The 22,679-nt window shown below is 39.0% G+C and overlaps 1 protein-coding gene across 1 annotated transcript in view; it reads right to left on the bottom strand.

The window, feature by feature from the left end:
* Positions 1-679: 679 nt before the first annotated feature.
* LOC108924822 (nectin-1-like) overlaps positions 680-22,679 on the bottom strand; it is a 72,534-nt gene continuing 50,534 nt past the window's right edge. Inside the window, exons 2-6 of the mRNA XM_018736411.2 lie at positions 18,329-18,700; positions 16,708-17,007; positions 16,059-16,176; positions 11,900-12,051; positions 680-3,209 (exon numbers count right to left, since the gene is read on the bottom strand). Coding sequence (XP_018591927.1) covers positions 2,719-3,209; positions 11,900-12,051; positions 16,059-16,176; positions 16,708-17,007; positions 18,329-18,700 — 1,433 coding nt within the window. The 3' untranslated portion in view covers positions 680-2,718. The remainder of the gene's footprint in view (positions 3,210-11,899; positions 12,052-16,058; positions 16,177-16,707; positions 17,008-18,328; positions 18,701-22,679) is intronic.

Genomic DNA, 22,679 nt, shown 5'->3' on the forward strand with positions numbered 1-22,679 from the left:
CTCTTTCACCTGAACAAATGATAACTAAGTGTTAATTCAGATAATTAGCTTAACTATCTCTGAAATATTCTAATCAACGTTACACACTAAAAGAATTTGACAAGTAAATTTCTCAATACCTTCAGCAGTAAACAAAAAAATGAATGGGGTTAATGGGGTTCTTTTGCAGCATATTATGGAGAAGCGTTCTATGACATATAACGTCATTTAGAATTGGATGTTCAGCTCTTCAGTATAACACCTGAGTGTGCGGAATGATAATGAAGCTGGACTTTCCAGCCCAAGTTGTCCATAAAGATTAAGAAAAACTACTGTTCATATTTAATGTCATCAACACCCAGGTGTAGTGTTATTTTTACATCCCTTTAGAGATGCTATTCTGTCATTTTATGGTATTTACATTACATATTTACAGTATGTAATGCACTAATTACAGAACAAAAAAATCTGGTGCTATGGTAGTATTTTTTTCCAGTCTCTTCAATATTAAAATACTTAACTGTCAATTAAGAACATATTCTAGGAGATTGTAAAAATTTTTTGTTTGAAAATGCAAAAACAGGCCGGCTGAACATTTACATGGGTGAAATAGTCATTTTCAATATTTAAATGCAATTAGTACTCTGAAGCATAACACAGCCGTATGTGTTACAAATTTCAAATGATTCAGTGTTAATAATTACTGATACTATGACAATTTTATTTTCATATCTGGGCTACTCATTTGTCATTTCAACACGTACAATTTGCGACAATTTAACCCCTTTTCGTCACAAACAAAATCAAAGTCATAGCTGTTACAACAACTATTTTCATAAGATCAAGAGTTTTAATGCCTACAATAGCTATAAAAATAGCTTTTTCAAAAAAAGGGAGAAAAAAAGGCTTTATTACATTGTCACAGAATTGTAAACAAAACATGTAAACAAATTATGTGGACAGTTTGACCACAACACAAAGAAAGACAAATCTCCAAGTACATGAATGATATGTAATACGTATAATGTATAGACCTTTCTTAGCAAATCTTTGTGCCACAGTTCTCGTCTGTTTACTGTTGTAATGTTGAGTCTATGGAACAATAAAACGACAATAGTCTAAAGCTATCATTGATCTTAAAACACATAATGTAAGTGCTATTAATTGTGACAATCACATACTGCTAAATTTGTGACAGGTCCGTCACATTGTATTGTCTAAACCACTGCCCACAAAACCAAGTTATGCATTTTAACGTTTATTAATGTCTCCATAAACAAAACATAGTCAATGAAATGGCTGTTGTGTACTGAAATTACAGTCTTAACCTGCGTAGAAAAACAAATCGATATCTTTTCTTAATTAAAACTAATTTAAAAAAATATAAAACATGAAAAAATCATCAGCTAAACATATAATTCAAAACCAGTCTTTCCCCACTATCAAATGATCTGTATTAAATTCTCTCCCTTCTTACTGGCCAGTACAATAACAGTTCGATATCTATGCCTTTTTGTTTTGGCGTCTTAAGGCAGCTCCTCAACAGCAGTGATGTGCTACCTGTTTATACTCTCTACTGTATAATTCTATTCATTCTATTCTAGTCATTACAAGAGTATGGATTTTATTTATTTTTTTTTTAAATATGGTATATTCCGTGTCACATTTGGGTACATTTATTGGAATAAGTACATAAAAACACTTTAACATGGATTTAACATGGATTATGCTGTACTAGTAATCATTTTCTCACTCCTATATGATGTGCTTGACATAGTCCTCCTAACAGTTGTCAATTCAGAGCTCCTTGGACAGAAAGAAAAATAATACAACTGGGTTTTCCACATGGCTTAATTAAACACATTTAATGTTATATAAACATGAGAAAAAATCTGGAAATGTATTACACTACATCTTTGGAAAGGAACATTTGCCTACCATATTTAATGTTGGATACTTATTTTTAGTAATTTTTATTATATCTTTATTTATGTATTGTTAAAACAGATGGTAAAACCCTTCAGTGTACACTGAGGCTAAATAAAACACAGATCCGTATCATCCCAGTCCTGCAGGGGGCGGTCCTGATCTGGCCGAGTGTGAGGCAAATGAGGTACCGCAGAAACATCAGCCCTTCCCCTCTCAACACAGAAGTCTAAGGCAGTGCAACTCTCCTTGTGCTCCGTGACACCTGACCTCATTTCAGCCACCCCACCTGCTTTAACCTCCAACACTTCACTGTCATTTATTTACCCCGCCCCCACCAAAACTTAAAATCTGTACAAAAATAACATCACTATGCGCAATAGTAAGGAAGAAAAAATATCATACATCCAGTGTAGGACTTTCACAATATACATTTAGTAATCCCTCCATTTTTTAACATACTTTAACAATACGTTTATAGTCACATGAAAAGTAAAAAGAAATGCATTTAGAAGAATTATTATTGTTGTCGAGCAAAAATTTGGCCTAAAATGTCAGTTGGCATTAGTCCATTTATAGACCTTTTTTGTATGATCATCAGAAGCATTGGAAATTTCATGACTGTCAGACTGATGTTTTTTGAACTGCTATGTTTTTATGGGGTGTGTTACACTCTAGGCTCAAGGCATTGCCATGAGGAAGGCGTGACATTGGCGGAATGAAGCAAGTAGGGTTTTAATGAAGGATGAGGAATGAGGGGATGGCTGGATGCAAGGAAGGGATGGATGGAAGGTTGTTCGGTTTTGTTTGCCTCTACACATACCATTCTTTCTTTGAAATGACCGAGCCATCAGTTTGGGAGACCATGTCGTCGTTGATGTCGGGTTCGTGGCCATACTGGAAAGCGAGAGTCCGTTCATCGAATTCGCGACTTTCACCTTCATCCACAGTAAAATAGGGCCTCTTCAGGTCCTCACCATCAAAATCGTGATCGCTAACCTCGAATCCCATGGGGCCCCCAATTTGAGTCGGCTTCTTCTCATCATCCGAGTCCTCGGGGTACTGCAGATTCTTCGGCAGGGGTGGATGAGAGGGGATTCCACCCGCCTTGCTGTAGCCGTTGCCATAGACATGCTTCTTGGTACTGTAGTCGCCTTTGAAGGTGCGTTGACGCCGACGGAGGAATACGAAGAGGATGATCGCAGCCAGCCCAAGGAGGACAACACCTCCGACAGCACCCCCAATGATGGCACCTGAACTGTGTTCCTTCTGCGGGATCTCACGTGGTGGGATGTTAGGGAATTCTGGGTGGGAAAACACAGATGGAAGGGTAGAGTGTGTCAGTGCTCTGGTGCAAGGAGATGTTTTTGGGAAGTGGGGGGTTGGGGAGTTGGGTAGGGACTTTTTTTTCCAGGATGATGAGGGAGAGGATACAAGGAGGGGGGAAAGCAATAGGGGAAGGATGGGAAATTTCTATCCCAAATTATATTGCTCAGTAAAACACACAGTAAGTTCTCATAAACTGAGCACTTCAATTTGTCAACCATAGAAAGGATGCAAAAAAAGTCATACAGCACCAAACACATTTTACTTTCTTTTTTAATCTAACATGCATGTTTCTTGTCAAAACGAACAAAAAACAACAAAATGAGCCATAACAACAGAAAGCAGGAGAGCACATGCTGTTCAGTCTTAAGAAAATACAAATAAAATTCTGTTTTAGACACAGTTTAGTCTGTTTCAGAGGCAGTATATTTATGTATGCTCCAATTGTCCTTTCCAAATTCTACAATAAAGTATTTGGAATTAAGGCGGATAGCAAAATAAAATCTTGGACTTTATTAGTATCCATTATTATTTTATTCCAGCTACAGCTGAGAAAAGACACAGTTATTCTTCACCATACAAAGAGTTGGGACTGGAAGTCTGTTCATAAATCAATTTGTTTGTAGACCCAGCATAACTTTAATCACTCAGTCGCAATGAATAAAATTTTAATAATACAAATCTCCCGCAATTTATTCATGGATTAGGTTCAGCAAAAGCCTGCTAGAAAAGAGTGAGTATGAGTCCATGACTGTCTTTATTCAACTCACTTCCACATGTCTTACAGCTGGTGATTTTTTTTTTGTCAGTGTTGGTGATTAACAATAAGCAGAACATTGCATGTTTATAGAATGAACTGATCCGAGAATTAGCTTGACAAACGGCATTTTGTGGAAAGAGGTCATTTTAAATTATTATAATTTTAATCTATCTTGAAGTTGATAAAAATGTGAGAATGAAGTCTTATAAAGGATTTTAATAAATTAATTTAAATTATTATAACTATATCGTATACGCTCAAGGGTGCTAACACATATAAATCGTGAGGCAGCTGTATTATTACGGTGTAACTGATTATGTAAAAAAAAAAATAAAGAAAGCCAGCAGCCAGAAGCTGACAAACATTATGCTTTTGTGAGGAATTCGTCAATCTGATGGTTGTACAGAAGTAGTTTGAAGTTAATAAACAATATTTCAGAAGTGTTACAGTTAAATGTTTGGAGTGATACAAAGGAACAGAGGGTTCCAGTTCTGAAAGTAAAAAATCCCAAACAGACCTTCATGAGCTGCGTTACACAGAAAGCAGATATAACTCATTTTATTGATCTTATTTGTCATCAGAAGTTTGCATTGAAGTATTAATGTTCTCTATCAGTTAAATCCCACTAACTTTATCCTTGTAACTTCTACTACTGTATATGCAGTAATGCAGCATAACAAGTTTTCCATCACTATGTCAACTCAACAATATTTTTAAAAATGACAGCAGATTGAGTACACGTAACAAAACGAAACGAGAAACCTATTTCTTTCTTTCTCCTTTGTTCCAAAACGAAACCTCTGATTCACATAATCCACAAGATGTGTCCTACCTATAAAGCTTGAAGCAGGAGAGCTCCCATTGTCATACGTTCTATATCCCAGAGCAACGGGCAAGATGACATGTTGGCATGAGCCTTCTCAGCAAGTTTTCACAAATATGAAACATGTAGTTCCAATGAGTCTTCGCACTCGGATGGATGCAAACGACCCTCTGCATTTTTTCTTTTATTTTGTAAATGTACATGACAAAGCAGCAGAACTTTTGGGTTCTGATGAGCAAAGTGCTTTCCCGAGGCTGCATTCTCTGAACGTACTGAAAGGCTTTTAGCTGTAGTAATAAGATTTAAAAAATCATGTCACAAAACGATACAAGAACAGGAGCAGCCATTTACAAGCAGCAGCTGCCCTCAGTAATGGCACTTAAGACTGTGGGTGATGCTATTTTGTGAACTGCAGGACAACACACCAGTTTCCTTATTTCAGAAATTCATGTTACAGCACCTCGCCTAACTCTCTCCCCGCTCCTCTTCATTCACTTTGTAACTTCTGTTTACCTAAATCTCAAGGTAAAAAAATGGCACAACAGCTGCAGCACCAAGATATACGTGGTTTACAACAGCTTATATACAGGGTTAGACTTCTGCCACTTTTCCCTTGTGTCAGAAGGTGACTTGCACTAAATATCAGTATTTATCTCCAAATTAAATCTAGGGCTGAAAATGTTAACAAAACAATATCAATAACAGGATAATGCATATTCATATCTAATACATCTGTCACACCTCAGACCACTTTGGGAACTTAAGCTATTATGGAAAAAAAAAAAAAAACTCTTGTGATAACAGAAATTGTCACAGGACAGGCAGACAGTAACATTCCCGGAAAGGTCTCAAACACAGTACGTACCAACACACACTTGTGGAGACAGGAGTAACTGTAAAACATGCAGTAGCTGGAGGCAAAACCCCAAAAGCATCTGACAAAAGCCTCAAAACAGTTCAGTAACATCTAACGCAAAAAAATGCCTTTATCTCAAAAAAAGAAACACAAACAATAAGTAAAAATTTAAAAAAATTAAAAAATTATAAGAGGCATGATCAATTACTCGATTTTACTGTGTATCTGCACAGTATAGTAAGGAAAAGTATTGTTCATCTTACAGTCATAATATTTGACAAATGAAATTTATAACATTCCTGAAAGGCTTTATCTTAAATGGGTCATGCTTACATTCCTGCAACTTTCAAGAAGTACTTTCTTATTAAAGGAAACTGCCATGGAAACCACATTCTCCTCTTTCCAATACATACAGAAAAACCATACTTTGTGCAGGATCCAGAAAAAGGTAATGGAACTCCAGACATGTCAAAATTACTGTCACAATTACCCAGAAACGAACAATTTAATAATTTAATAACAATTACATAACGCATATTATCCATCACTACTAAACATCATTACTAAATGCTGCAAAAAAATTACGGGTGATGCAGATAATAATTGAACCCGTGAAACTTGCCAGTGCCAAAGCTAACCCCAGTAGGTGTCACAAGCCAGGGAGTGGATACCGAAAAGCAGAAGTGGAATGGGAACGCTGGATTGGGGACGGGGCCATCACTCGGCGCAATGCAGGGAAAATCCATCCGTTTAGTTCTCGAGAGCAGATTTCTGTTGTTATTTCGGTTCAACGACTGATCTGCAACAGAGGTAGAGGCACCACTCCAGCCCCCATCCCCCATCCCCCAGCCCGAATCATAGACAGCACCCGAAGCCTGGCCCTCGACACGCGCCTGCCCTACTTTCTGTGGTTTCAGGCCGTTGTTCTGAATGAGACGGGACAGGCAGCCAAAAAGAGGGATCACTAAGCCAGGCACGTGCTGCTAGCCCCCACTGCGCCAATGATGACATACCACCCACTGGTGCTTTGCAATCACTTAGATCTATCCCATTAACCTCCAAGAATATCTTCTGTTTCATTCAAATGCAACTTCTGTGCTGCAGCATCACCGCTGGGCTCTGCTGAGACAACCTCAAACAAAAATAACCAGTTTATCAGCAACATAATGCAACAGTGGGGTGGTGGGACTATTCCCATCATGCCTTGCTGCATAGGGTATATGTTTTATTTTAATTTAGGTTAATAAGTGTTTTATGTGTCTCGTTAATTCTTTTGGTGTAAATTGATGATTGAGTCCCTGGGGAAGGTTACACTGACAAGGTGTTTGTAATATTTGGTTGCCCACCGTGAGCTTGTCTTATATTGCATTCCATGTCTTCTATGAGTTTGTGATGATTTCAGAGAACACTAAGTGGTTGCACCTGCATATGAATAAATTAACAAAATACCCAGAAGTCAGTTGCCTATTGTCACAATATTTAGCACAATTAAAGAAAGAAAGAAAGAAAAAAAAAACATATCCCTGAATACTTCATTGACTTGCAAGAGAGAGCTTGTCAGGTGTCACATTGGACATATCAACGCTGAATGTCGACAAGTGTAGACAAACATTTCACATAAGCGAGTGCACTCACGCTTCGCTAAAACTAAAATACCTCTTGTCAGGAGATGGCTCAACAAATGATTGTACAGGATGAGAAACATCAATGCTTGTAGTCACTTTCCAGTAAGAACCATTTATACCAGGATTGTCAGCTGCTTTGTTATAGAGAAAACAAGGACAAATATGAAAATTGTAATTAATACATGAAAGATGACAATGATGAAAAATCTCTTTTTCCTGGACTGCCTGACAAACTCAATTGCTTCTCGGTAACATTATTACAGACTGAAAGAATCGAGTGCGATTTCAAACTTAATGAAAAGCGACCTCTTCTAATGGAATATTTATGCAAAGGTTATGAAGGCCATTACCGTCTTCCTTTCAGCTGCAGAGAGCAAAGTTCTATAGCATCCCTAAACGAAGACAACAATAGCTGCCAACACATTTATAGTTTGACGTTTCAGTGCTCATTAAAATGTTCCCCCAAAAGTCCAGGATTGTTTCACTCATGTTCTTTTGTTCTTTATAAATGTTGAGTGATGTGACAGACTTGGACAACAGGGGATTGACTCAGCTGTTTAAAAAAAAAAAAAAAATTAAAAATGTAAAAAAAAAAAAAATCAAAAACCACGGTTCTCATTTCCCAGTATGTTTGCCTGAGTGCATCTTTATAAATAGGGTACAGTTGGTCCTTGACTTATGATGTGATTTTGTTCTGATGAGTCCATCATAAGTCACAAAGGTATGAACCATGAACCACGATATATAAACATTTAACATGCATGAATGCTACATTGAATAATAGGGCTTTGCTGTATTTCTTCAGTAATTTCACACAGTATTCTTGTTAAATATTAATATAGAATACTACAAATACAGTACAGTATTGTAGTCATATTTTCATTCTGCAATATTATTTTCACTTTCTAACTGTACGGCCTTATTCTCACTCCATCTCTGTTAGGTCTTAAATCAAAACATTTCCCATCGCTTTGCTAAAGGTTTTCCTATAAGAAGAAATGTGTCTGTCCCATGTTAAGTTAAAACTTAAAAAGAATTAAAATACTGCCCACAGGATAAAATGTAGATTATGATACAGATGGATTCACCTATTTAGAAATAGGGCTAGTTTAGGACAGCTGGTTGCGCAGTTGTTAGAGCTACTGCCTTGGGATCCAAAGGTCCCAGGTTTGATCCCCACCTTTAGCTGTAGTACCCTTGAGCAAGGTACTTACCCTAAATTACTCTAGTAAAATTACCCACCTGTTTAAACTGATAAATAATTGTAAGCATGTAATTGTAACCTTAATGTTGTAAGCTGCTTTGCAGAAATGCATCAGATAAATGAAAATCTTTGATTTTGACTTTCATTTAATGACTGATCTGAGCTCCGATGTAAAGTCACACTTAATTCTTGGGTTGCATTTTTTTAAATAATCAATTAATTAACTAACATTTAATATTAATAAAATTTAAATTATTAATATTAATGTGTCTGCATCAGTATTGATTTTATTTTCCCGTGAAGGCGAGCTGCTTTTTCCATCAACTTCATTTTCTTCTAGGGATTTGCATGACTGCTTATTTAGGAAAGAATAAATCGATGCTGATGTCATTTTCCAACACTTTCATCATGGCAGGAATCCTGGGACTTGTGCAGTAATCATTGAATCCTCCACCTACAGCAATGCTTCACTCTAATAACTACACCAATATCAAAGTAAGGCTAAAAAATTACTTTCCTTAAGAACCAAAGTCTGATAGTTCTGTAACTCGGACCTGTAACTGTTGACCATTGACACTCAGCTGCTCGGCTACAGTTGACTTCTCGCTAGATGATATTCTCCGAAGTACTAACAGGACAAAATCTTTCATTCTTCCTTTGCTACACACTCTTTACTGGGTAAATCAGACGCCACCTTAGATCAATATTAGCCTTCTATTCGTTCATCTGTTCATCCAGACACAAGCTAGTGGGAAATGAATTCCATACTTGCTGTGTGCTTCACCGTCAATACATGATGTGCCTGCCACATGTCCCACATTACCATGCAATGTGCAATATTTTAAAGTATGTTAACAAAATCAGACATTAATAATATGATTAACAAATTATGCACTTAAATTTATCTCATAAGTTTAAAAATAAGACTAGTTAAGCCATCTATTACTTGTGTTAAATAATAGAGGTCTAGATACAATAGTAGTATTTTCATATACTTCCAGTATACACTGGTCCCTGACTTACGATGGAGCTATGTTCCGTGAAACCCATTGTAAGTTGAAAATATCATAAGTGGAAAACACATTTAATACACCTAATACACACCTCTTGCGATCGCGAACAAGGCGAAGTGAGGCGTTGTTATTGAACCCAAATTTTATTGAAGACACAACAAAAGGGGCAGGCAAACACCATTGTCGGTGACAGGCATGGGTTGGGCGATTCGCAGACGGGATTCCATAGGACGAGATGGGAGATGTGGTCAAGAAGCAATCAAAGATCCATAGCAAGAAGGCAGGAACGAGGAAGAGGGACGGAGGAAAAAACTGGTCACAGAGATGCACCAGAGATACGGTTGCTCAAGACAAGGTTCCAAGGGCGGGTGTGCTGGCACAGTTCCTTTATACCCGTCCTCTCTGATCGGTGGCAGGTGCGGGCATCATGTGCGTGGCTGTGGGCGTGACACCTCTGCATGACAGAATGGAAGATGCAGATTGCTGCTGCTGCTCAGCATCGCTAGAGACTATCGATCGGCATATCGCTTGCCCAGGAAAAAATCTAAATTCAAAATCTGAAGTACACAATCGTAAAGTCGAACCATCGTAAGTCGGGGACCATCTGTACATATATATTACTGGATGGCGAAATGTAAACAGAGTTTATCAGTTACTTTGTTTATAAAAGCTGTCTCAAATTTGTTAACATCTCTGTTTTATTAACTATGCACCCTCCTCCCTCCAACTCCGCAGCCTCTAAATATTTGCATTCATAAAACTAAAAATTCTCAGCCCACCAAGTCTGTTTCACTCAATAAAGGAAGATGAGAATAGAACAGTTATTGCGTTGGGATAGAAGACATATCACACTCTATCCACTGTGGTAATAAACCATTGTCTCCTTTGAGCTAGGCACAACAGGAATTTTATCCATATTTCTGCACCGATCTTTTTATACACGCGTGTACATGTATACGTAGGTATGCATGCATGTATGTATAATTTATATCTATATATGCCAACTAACATTTTCTATCTTCTTAACACCTTGTTTTGGGAAGGACAAACTAACAATATGTGGAATACACACAACCACTGATGAACATGTAGAAAACAATTTTTAGACACAGACAAGGCCATCCTAGAGAAAAGAGCCAACTAATTAAATATTAAAAAAGAAATCATTATTACAATACCAATATTATACCAATGTGCAATGAAATTAAGGGGGCTTTAAGAAGCCCTTTCACTGATCCACTGGAACACCCCACCTGTGAAAAACACTCAAGAGCTGACAGCCCATGATGAAGGGCATTCTTTCCAGATGCCTTTCATTCCCCGTCTTGCCAATTGCATGGCTTTATCATGAGCTTAGCTACACACGGCCCAGAAGATGAAAGCCAGCAGTTACAATGCAGGAGTGGGAGACAGTGGCTCGAACCAGGTCTGAGCCCAAGCACCAGGCATCATCAAAGAGCAAACAGCAAGGACATGCAGGCCAACCCGCAGTATGGCACCCAAGACCAAGCGAACAGAGGCTCTCTCTTAAAGCCGGAACAAAACTGCGACAGTTCCCACGTTCCCCCGATGGCTGGCGTCAATTCGAAATGATTTGCACAACTTCGTATTGTAAGATGAGGAGCATTGAGGATGCTTTGATTGCAAATGTCTCATAAAAATGATAAGGTTTAAAAAAAAAAAAAACACCCTGGAATGCCATCTCGTGGATTTCTCCACCATCCACTAGGCACCTGGGGAGAGGGAACCGTATCAGTTTTGATCTGCCATTTTGCAGAAAAAACCCAAATGAGCAAAGGAGTTTGACTACAAACAGCATAAGCAGTTCTGAGAAATGCGAACTCATTACAAAAACCATGACTGGCGCAGAAAACTTTTTCCACTGTTTTCACTTTTTTGCCTTTTTTTGATTGGCTGATTTTCCCTATTTAGGATTTGGATGGGAGGACTTTATTCCACCACCCTTACTCTCACCCCAATCTGGATGCTGGAGAAGCATGCTGTTGCTGCCAGGCCAGACTCTGTGATGTGGAAATGAGGAAGGCTCAGGGAGCGAGAAGCGCAGTCTGCCATTGATGCCTCCCATCACACATCTCAGTGAGAAGCTACCTCCCCCATGCACCCCCCATGTTCTGACAGGTGGGCCTTCCAACATCTGCCAATGCAAAACATCACCTGGGTGCATCCATAAAGAGTCTAGGTGGGATTCTAAGGGTGACTGGGTTACAGAAATACATGTTTGCATTCACGTGCATAAACGGTTTCCAAGGCAATGGGGGATAAATTAAAGCACAGAAGCACCACATTCCCAGGACCAGCTCAAGTGCAGGCCAAATTCTTAAGAGTACAAAAAGTCACATCCAAGGAAGAAATCCAGGCAAACTGACCTGTTACGTTGACTTCGACCCGCCCTGAGCGTGTCCCGATGTTGTTGGTGGCATCACACACATAAATGCCGGCTAGGTCGTACGTAACAGGCCCTTTGAAGAAAAGAGTGTTGTTGCGGATCTCTGCATTGGTGGGCAGCGACCCATTCAACCTGAAAAGAAGGAAGAAAATCAGAGCCGGTAGAGGGAAAGACAAAATGGACTGGAGACGAACACGTCAGAGCTTTGAAGACGATACAAATCATATTTTGGTCTTATAATATTATTAAAGAAAGAAAAAAAACATTTGCCAATAATTTCTTCCTATGTAAAATGTAATTTTCTTTCAAACCAAACCATACGTAATAGCTACATCCTAGAATACAGCCCAGTCAATAGTGACAAGATTACTTCTCAAAACAGCATGATGCCATACACTGGTTCCTCAACTCACCATTGAAATTGGAATCGGAGGGCTGCTTCTGATTCGTTTAGTTTGTAACTCTTAAGTCACGTTTACCACTATGTCAAACCAACTTAACCAAAAAAAGCCTAATAATACACACGTACTACACATGTAATACACATATAAAGCAACATAAGTAACGCAAACAAGCTCCTTGATTTAATTACACATTACGCTATGTAAAAATCTCAGATATAGACATAATAGGCCATACATTGAGTTCTTATTAGCTATAGTAGAAAAAACTTTAAATGACAAAATCAAAATGGATAGTCTCCACAAATTCCAGGTCAATGCCAATTGTTGACTGATTAATCCCCATCGGCATGTGTAACGTTCACCATGTCATTAATTACAAACACTCGTCTGAAAGCTGAAAACACTGCGGAGTTGAATCCAGACAGTTCTACACTTTTGTTTGTCTGGGGGCCTTTCATTGAGATCAATGTGATCTGAGGTGATAACACGTACACACACACATTTATACATGTGCATACATTTTTTTTATTATTACATCTTTCAGAGAGTTGGTGTAACTCTTTGACCCACCTCATGTAATATTTCCTGCTACCTATCCACACATATCTTTTATTTAACTGAACTGCAGTGCAAAGAAGAGTGAGGAGATTTACACTGTATTGTACTGCATGTTTAATAAGTGTCATACTGGGTGAAAAACTGGATTTCTAAAGCAAATTCGGCAGCTCAGGGGTGTGCTGTTGTAGGCCTGAGGAACACATTAGCCTCATTTGCTAGAAAATATTTGGTCATATAACCTAATTATCCTGTAATAACTGAAACTTAGTTGAGTATAAAAGAATACCACTGCACGTGTGTTAATTCTGAGTAAAAGTAGACACACATTTCAGTTATTAATTGAGCACTGTTAAGGGGAAATCATGTACACAGTATGCATACAGGGTGTATTATGTATTTTAAAAAGTCATCTAGTCCCAACAACCCTGCCTTTATATTCCACTCATTAGCATGATATGTTATTTCTTGTAATACTCAGGCGTGAAAACATTGTATTCCAGTCAATGGAGGAACAGACGCAGAACATAAAGGGTACCAGAAAATAAAAGGAAATGAAATGCATGAATTATTGTGGGGAAGATGGAAAACTAAAGAGTGCAGAGGAAATAAGGGCACGCTTGGCAATGCATCAAGCACTTAACTTGATGATGAAATTAACCAAAATTAAGAACCAGAAGGAAAACCAGTGACAGATGTTGCCTTTGCTCCAGTTATGACATCTGCTTAAAAAGAAATTGGGAGTTATTTATTCATTTATTTTCTCAAACAGAATGTTTTGTTCTTAAAATAAATGTGATAAAGTTAAGATGAAATTAAGATTTAAAATTAGTTTTTTTTTAAAAAAAAAAAACACATGCACAGAACAGCAAAGCAAATTATATGTATTAAACTAATTGACCACACAAAATACACTGACCTGCTGTTTAGAATAGACTTTAAATGTTTAAGTCACATAAAGAATTTCAAACACGCCCATAAAACAGAATACAGATGTTTGTATAATTAGGAAGAGACATTCGTCCGTCTGATCCACCCATCCCCTGTACACTTTCGCAACATTTATTATGCCTACAAAATTAGAATACATCTCACAGCAGTCAAAAAAATTGGGCGGGGGATAAAATAAAGCTACAAAGAAAATGAGCAGCGCTTAATGTTTATTTAAAACCGGATAATTTTATTCGTGTTTTCAGACCTAGATGTTAAGAACTGCATGTCATTCACCACAGTTAAGTGAAACACACAGATGGCCTTGCACTAAAAATAATTCATGTTTTAATATACGCAGCATTTGCAAAACCTGTTATACCTAAATGTCACTTAGACTTAACCAAAGTACTGGAATAGGTGTGGGAACAGAGTCTGAAAAGTATGTATGGAAGGGCTGTGCGGTGTGATGTGCATGCAAGCCTTGCAGAGTGAGTGTGTGTGTGTGTGTGTGTGTGTGTGTGTGTGTGTGTGCGCGAGAGAGAGAGAGACGGCGACCCCAAGATGACCTCGAGAGGGGAGCTCAAGGGAAGTGTCACAACACATTTGGCATCTTGTTCCATCGCAGCAATGGCCGTCCCCTCCTATCCGTCAGCGCCGCGCCCTCATCGTCCCTGATCACCCTCTGATGCTGCCTCTCTCTCCTCCTCTCCCTTCATCTCACCCCATTTCTTCTTGCATAAAAGCTTCGCCCAGCTCTGTCAACAGCTTATTTTATCCTCCACATGGTTTTTAGCATGAAAGTCAAAGCTGCTGCGCATTCAGTTTTTCCCCTTTTGGGACTATTTCAATTACAGGCTCAACATAAAAAAGCAACATTATCTTTCTGGTTATTGATCATTTCTTCACAAGTGGTATATAGAAAACTTATTCATCACCTACCACTATAGTACATGTGACAGATGGGCTCTGTCACAGTAAAGTGTCTATAGGAAACTCACTCATTCTTCCACCAGCAGTAAAAATGTACAATTTCACTACATTAGCAATTGAACTTGCATCTGAAGCTCTAAAACTCCAAGGGGTGAAAAATTCCCCCATGTTAACTAATGCTTAATTTCTTTTGGAATTAGCCTCAATGGATTAACAAGCTTAGTCAACTGCATACACTTACTCGTCATGCCGTAGATGGAAATTCAATACATATATAAACTCATCTCCCCCTCTGTTATGCATAATGTATGTAAATGTTTAAATATTACTTATGTATTACTGTTAACTTCTTGGTCTGGTAAAAGGCCTTTCTCAGATTTTCTGTGGTCTTATATGACCCGTTTCTATTGAGCACATGTTCAGATGGAACTCAGTAGGGAAACTCATTGTTGGGGAAGCTTGTAATTATTTTGTTTTCATTAATCAGTATATTTTATAATAATGGTCGACTGTAACATAGTCAGGCATAGGTTTACATAAATGTCTTGATGGATAACTTATGTTACATTGAGGTCCATGTTTACTTGGTTCATACCTGTATTATTGTAACACCCCTTTTTAATGTGAAATGGTTCAGTCCTTTTTAAAGACATCGGGAATGCTATTTAAAGGTTTCATTTGCTCTTCTCCAGGACGATGGTGTATTTTCATGCTGATGGTGTAGCTGATGATGGCATGTGAATTATGGTGCACCTCCCTAGAGGATGTCTATTCACCCATCAATGCAGCAGCAACATTACACCGAAGATTACTCTGTTTTCCTTTGTTTTTCCCTCTTTCCGCAGAATCTTGCATCATGCACTTACAGTTCAGAGTTTCTGTACTCCTCTGCAGTTTGAGGAAAAAATAGCAGCATGAATGATGAAGAAAGTGAAATCACCTCATTGTATATGCACTGGAGCAAACCACTGTTCCAAATAACTCTGATACGTTGCGTTCAACATGCACTCAAGTTATTCAGATGACGCTTTTCTCCGAAGCAACCTAGAGTAAACTACTTGTGATTATTTTGCCATTCATACAGCAAGGTAATTTTTCCTCTATCAGTTAACATTAACAGTAGATATCTTGTTCAAGAAAATTACAGCAGGAAGTTTAATTCAAACCTGTAACCCCTGAAGCACTGGCTTTAAGCACTACACCACCTGCTGGGCTTATAATCTTGTACTGATAGAGTTACAATCATTAAATATAAATCTTAGTCTCATTGACTCAGCAGAGAAGTTTGTCCCAGATGCACTAAAAGGGAACACTTACATCTTCCACTTGTATACGGCAACTGGGGGGTTGGCGTCGGCCTTGCAGACGAGCTTCACATCTTGTCGGTTCAGATACCAGTTTCCATCAAAACCCTCAACTGTAACTTCTGGCTCATCTGGACAGCACAAATTTAAAAAAAAATAAATAAATCAGTAAATAGATAGATAGATAGATAGATAGATAGATAGATGCCATAAAATAGTCTGCAGATTAAAGAAATATACTGAAAACAGAAAAAAACTAACCAAAATCTAGAGCTTATTTAAAGATAGATAGATGGATGGATGGATGGATGGATGGATGGATCCACCCACTAGCAAGTGGCTGCAGCATGGTCACTTCTGGATATACAGAAAATACACTGTACCACCACTGCAGGGTTCTGTACTTTGTTAAGGTGCCTGTGTCAGCTAATTTGCGAAAAACAAACACTGCAAGGTCTCTGAACAAGTTTGCTTGTTAAGATTAATTCAGACACATTTGAGCAACAACAAGGAGAAAATGATCAAAATCAGCGGATTTGTAATTTCATTATCTTGGATTACACTAAACATAATTTAATGACAGGAAAGACCATTGAACCTTTTTGTGAATATGCAGCTCTGAATGTCACTACTATGGTGTGAGACAGGCGGTGAACTCTTACACTGGACGTTGAGAAAAACGCTGTCAGCGATCCTCTCTTCGTAGTATGTGACGACGCAAGTCAACTTCTGTTTGTGCGTCTCCCGACTGGGCACCACCACATAATCGCTGCGCACGGTGACCGTCCCATTGGGGTTGCGGATCTCTTCAGTCTGGGCTTCGCCTTTCAGTGCAGTTTCCCAGGAGATGATGCCAGGGGGCTTCCCGTTGGCTGAGAGACATGTGGCCACCGTCATCTTCTGACTGGATGGACGTGCCACTATGGTCGGAGTGGACAGACTCATGCGGGTTACCGGACGAGCTAGGTGTAGTAAAAGAGAGGCCCAAACAGACACATAAAAATACATTATTATTAATCAAAAAGCTGTTTTTGTACCACACATCAGTTTATACAACTGGCTACTTTCATGGAAACTTTAAAGTTAGGTACCATTAGAAGGAACAGCAGGACCTCTCATAGGACCTCTTGTTTGGTCACAACTCCAAATATGTAACATTATTTCAAGACATGATGAATCTACATAAACACAATCAGCTGCATTCATGCCATTGGCAGAAAGGTTCTTTAATTATGTTTGATTTAACAATGACACTTTTTTTCTCAAGTGAATCCAGGCCAAAGATATATAACCTTGTTCACTGATGAGAAGCATCTTGAGGCTCAGAAAATCATGCAGTCGAATTCCTTCATGAGCTGCCAGAAACTTAAAAAAACTAGTTTTTCATCTACATATTTAAGCCTACTTTAGAGTTAAAAACAAACAAAACAAACACATAACAACAAGAAGGAAATAATAAAATTGTCTAAATTGTGCATATTAACCCATCTGATGGAGACGGATCCCTAAAATAAAATAAAATCAAATAAAAAAAACGACGACATTTTATTGGCCTGACTGGCACAGGCAGACTGAACAACTTCATTACGGCCAGTCTTCAGGGGAAGGAACGGCCTTCTGACACCGACTGTGCTTTGAGTTGACATGATCTGCTGGCAAAAGGGACCACTTAAGCCAAGTGCTTTGCCTTGTAGGCTTAATGGAAGCACACCAACACTTGATGTCTAATTAAACCACTAATGAGAAGCAGCATGCAACCTTTTCAAAACGCTGCCCTTTAGTAAGTTAAACCACACTGGCGTCCCCTCGTCCAAGACAGCAGGATTACTATGCCTTAGCAGTATCTGCTAAAATCATGCACAGAAAATAAATTGAAGTGGAATTATTGATTTCCTTCTCACTCGGTCCAAAACAATTTATTTGCACTGTATGGGTCTGTGCCAGAGAATTTTCTCTGAATACATTATTCCTCCAGTCCAAAAGGAAGCTGGTGAGCCAAAAAAAAAGTCATTGAGTGATGATCTTTACATTTATTACTGCTAAATGTAATACGTTGAGCTTTAATACAACGATTGAAATGCTTACTAAACACCATTTAAGGACATCTCAAATGAACACTGGTTCGTATTTTTTCTGACTTTTGATAAACCTGGATTTTCAGATTTCTGCGTACTTCAGTGTCAGCAGCACTACAGAAATGATGGTGGTGTGGGGTAAAAACAGAAGACCATGTTCTCTGAAAAGCCTTTGCAGGTAAAATGGGTTAGTGAGTGGGTGACATACCAAGGACTGTAAGGTTCACCATGTTCTCGCGGTTCCCAGCGGGGAAGGTAGTGTACTCGCAAATGTAGGCGGCTTCATCGGACAGCCGCAGGTTCGAGAAAATGATGGTTGTGTCCTCCAGTGAGGGCGTGCGGTGCCGAACGGCCGGCTGCTTGAAAGTCACCCGGTCTTTGAAGGGTGGCAGCACGGACACTCCCATAGTGGGGTTGGCAATGGCCACGTTCTGCTTGGTGCCGTTGAGGAACTTCTGCCAGGTGACCTGAGAGATCTTCACCGGCGGGTTGCTGTTGACAAACAAGCAGCGGAGCTCCACTTGGGAGCCCACGTAGCCTGACTTGGTGGGATCCATCTGCACCATCTGGGCATTTCCACCTGTAACGAGGCAAACATTTCAATTTATTTTTATAGAACGCTCTTCTCGCCAAAGTGACACAGTCCTCAACAAAGTTTCAGGAAAAGTTACTATATAATAGTTAACTTTTAGCATAAACCAGCTGGCAGCTGAGGAGAGGAAAACAAAAATGTCCACTGTGAAGAGGGGAAGAAAATTAAACCTCTGGGTGTTCAAACACCAGCGGATCCTCAGCCTCTTAGGCATTCCACTACAGTGATAGGGATCTTGTGTGGATTTGTCTTGTACAAAGAACAAGTATGTCTATCAGGCAGATCTATGGTCTGTGGAAGCTAAGGTCATTAACAAGGACCATGGTTGCTGATCCCACTGGTTTGGGAAAACACTCACAAACCTTGAATCAAGATGCCTAAATTATATCTGGCAGTCAAGGGGAAAAGCATGAGATTTAATCTTCAAATTAAGAGAATTTCACGAAAGTGTTTAAAATATGCATCCACATGTACACTAAGCACACTACCCATTTCATAAAGAGAAAGGTGGAATTAAGCAACCAACATTATCTTTATCTTATGTCCCAGAGTGCACCTTTTGTCACAACACCTCTGTGCCTAGAGAGTTGCAATTCATGACAACATGGAAAGGTCAATGAAAATATAATTTCCATAATTAACTTAAAAATCATTTAATGATGATTTCAAAAGTTCCATTAATATGTGAGCTGGAATAATGCATGCAATTGCCCAGAGAGCGCATGCTATTAAGCAAATTGACACTCACACATCCCCAGTGTCGGTGTGAAGTTCCAAAGACTTCTACACAATTAGATTAGTGTGTGTAAAAACCCACAGAAGCATCACAAGAAACTGAGAAACAAACTTTCTTACCTTGCTTCTCATTTCAGTCTTTGGATAAGGGATGCTTCATGTGCACTCAATATTCTAATGTCCTACCCACACTGAAATGATTTTGTCTCCTGTCCTACCTTCATAAATACAAGCACCTGCATCTTTTTACTAATTCTGCTGACTGTTGAAAATAAAAACCAGACTCATAGGTTTGGTAGGCAAGACTCCTTCAGTCAATATTAAACAGCCAAAACTATCTATGTTAACACTTCTGTCAATCACAGTCCATATAGAGACCTATTGGTCATCACACCCTTCTAACCATAGCTATGGAAGAAATGTACCATATTTACTCGATTCTAATGACACATCCTAGATTTAGAGATGCATCTGCTCAAAAACAGAAAAATACTCACAGCGCACCATGAAGCAAACTGTGGAACTTTAACAATTAATTAATGATGGGGTAGCTGATAGCGTAGTGGTTGAAGCAGTTGGCTTTGGATCCAAATGTTGCCACTTTGAATCTCATCTACTGCTGTAGTTCCCTTGAACAAGGTACTTACTCTAAATTGCTCCAGTAAAATTACCCTGCTGTATAAATGGGTAAATAATTGTAGGTAGCTCAACATTGTAAGAAAAGAGCATCAGATAAATGAATAAACATAAATGATGGGAAAAAGATGATGTAAATAAAGAAATGTGTTTTGTTTCAGCACTGCTTCACAGAGTAATGCTTCTGAAGAGACTTAAAACAGCACTTGGGGGTCCAACTTCAGGAAAACTGAACATTATGTATTAGTAATGGACATAACTGAAGTGATAAGCTGATACTCATTCAAGGTATCAATTGTAAATTGCAAAATGGTATTCTATTCATTCAAATTTGAAAAAGTAGGAAGCAAAGAAACTTTATGTAGGACATGGAAAAAGCCCGCAAATGTGCTGATGTATCCACAAGTTTAGAACTGCTCAACAGCAGGATTTTGTGTAACTTTGTGGATGTGAAATCTGTACACAACAAAAACTAGGCAGGAAAAACAGCCTGCTATGAACTGTGGTGAAACTGGAAACCTAACAGATAGATGTTGGACAAAATCAAACCACCTTTCATTAGAAGCAAAAATAAGGCAGAGGTTCTAGTACTTTGGACACATCATACGTAGGTTGCATTCTCTTGAAACAACTCAAACGCTTGGCTAAAGTTGATAGAAAAAAAAGGACCAACAAGCGCATGGATGGACTCAAAGTCACAATGGACGCAACCATTTTCAACACAAAGGATATGAGTGGAGGACAGAAGTTTCTGGAACCTCTGTATTTATGTGGTTGCCAGGAATCAAGATCAACTCAATGGCACTAAGATTCGAAAACGTAGAGGAACCTTGGATCACGCAGTTGTTACTTGTCACTATCCTTGTTTACCTGAGTTTAGAAATGCCAAATTTCAGAGACAGTAAGCAATTATCAAATATACTGGGTCCAAACAAACAAGCCCCGAAAACCCTAAAGCATGTTCCAAAATAAGGAAAAGGTTGATATGGTTACATACGTTGCCTCAAGGAATACATGCAGGTAGCTGACAAATGCTCTTATTAAAGAGAAAGCAACCAGGAAGAAAAAATTGATTTTAAGCTTCTACACTGTGCTGAGTAGAGCAAACTTTTAACGGCACATATTGCATGTAAGGGCCTGTGCTGTTCTGTGGATTCGCATTTTTAGTGCTCAGTTATATCAAACAACTCTCCTAAGGCAAAATGTCTATAATATCCCTGTGCAGAAGTGATTATTGTCTTTCTGTGTTTCACAACTGAAAACTGGAATCATTTTACAGCCCTCTAGACTGCTTAACACAACCAACCCATTTACACTGAGACAGTGTAAAAGCACACACGCACATTCTCAGAATCACTTGTCCCATACAGGGTCGCAGGGAACCGGAACCTAGCCGGAAGCTCAGGGCATAGGGCCGGAGGGGGAGGGAACACACCTAGGAAGGGACGCCAGTCCGTCGCAGGGCACCCCAAGCGGGACTCGAACCCCAGACCCACCAGAGAGCAGGACCCGGTCCAACCCACTGCGCCACCGCGCCACCACGGCCCCCCCTAGTGTAAAAGCAGTAGAGCAAAAATAGAGGGATTTTTAAAAGTTGGAACCATCAGGACACTGTCTGACAGAAAATGATGTCCCCTGACACTGAAGTTAAGAAAACACTAAAATACAGTGGGAATCAAAAGCCAATACACCCTCACTTAAACTTCAAATGTTTTAATGTAAAATGAAATAAAATCAGACCTTTAACAACATCTTTGTAACCAGTGGTAAGTGTTATGAAATCAAACCTACGAAACCATGATGGTGTAGAAAAGGTTTGTTGCGTCTCTGGATCCCAAATACAAGGAGAACAAACTCTACACACACTGAGTGAAATTTGAACTTATGCTCAACTGCAAAGCTCAGGTACTGTGAGGCATAAATATTACCTGCTCCACCACAACCAACAAGTCAAGAGAAGACCAAAGGGATTATTATTTGTAGGGGGAAAAAAAAAAGTTTAATGCCTTGGTTATGTTATCATATTGTAAGCTGTGATTCTTCTGCTAAAATGTGTGCGATGAAAGGACTATGCTCACAAAGGTGGGGGGTGACATTTTTCCCTTGATTTCAGACTTTACAACAACAACAGCTGAAATTTCAATAAAGTTGCGTAGGCTTTTGATATCCACTGTAGCTGTAGATGTCAGATGAGAATAGATGAAAAATAGATGGATGAATAGATGAAAACCCAGTCACAAATATCAACAGATGCTTAAGATCAAGTAACAAAACGCAAGTCGTGCAAGTCATTACAGACAACAGGGTGTATTTATTATATAAGAAACAGTGCAATATGGCACTTTGCCCTAAGCAGTAAAGTTCTCAGAAATGCCTTCCTGGTACAATTTCTTTTTCCGTCACTGATTCTTGCATCTCTTTTTGAGCTTACTGTAAAAGGACATGGTGGAGAAATTCAACGCTGATCTCTGGGAGAGGCCTGAGACAATGTCAGCATCTTGGGTAGATAGCAGCACACACACGTCCTTAAGGCCACGGCAGAGATTGCTGACGGACAGATGGACTGACAGGATCAGAGGCCAGAGACTGGTCACCT

This window comes from Scleropages formosus, chromosome 3 (genome assembly GCF_900964775.1).
Source record: "Scleropages formosus chromosome 3, fSclFor1.1, whole genome shotgun sequence".
Taxonomy (NCBI): domain Eukaryota; kingdom Metazoa; phylum Chordata; class Actinopteri; order Osteoglossiformes; family Osteoglossidae; genus Scleropages; species Scleropages formosus.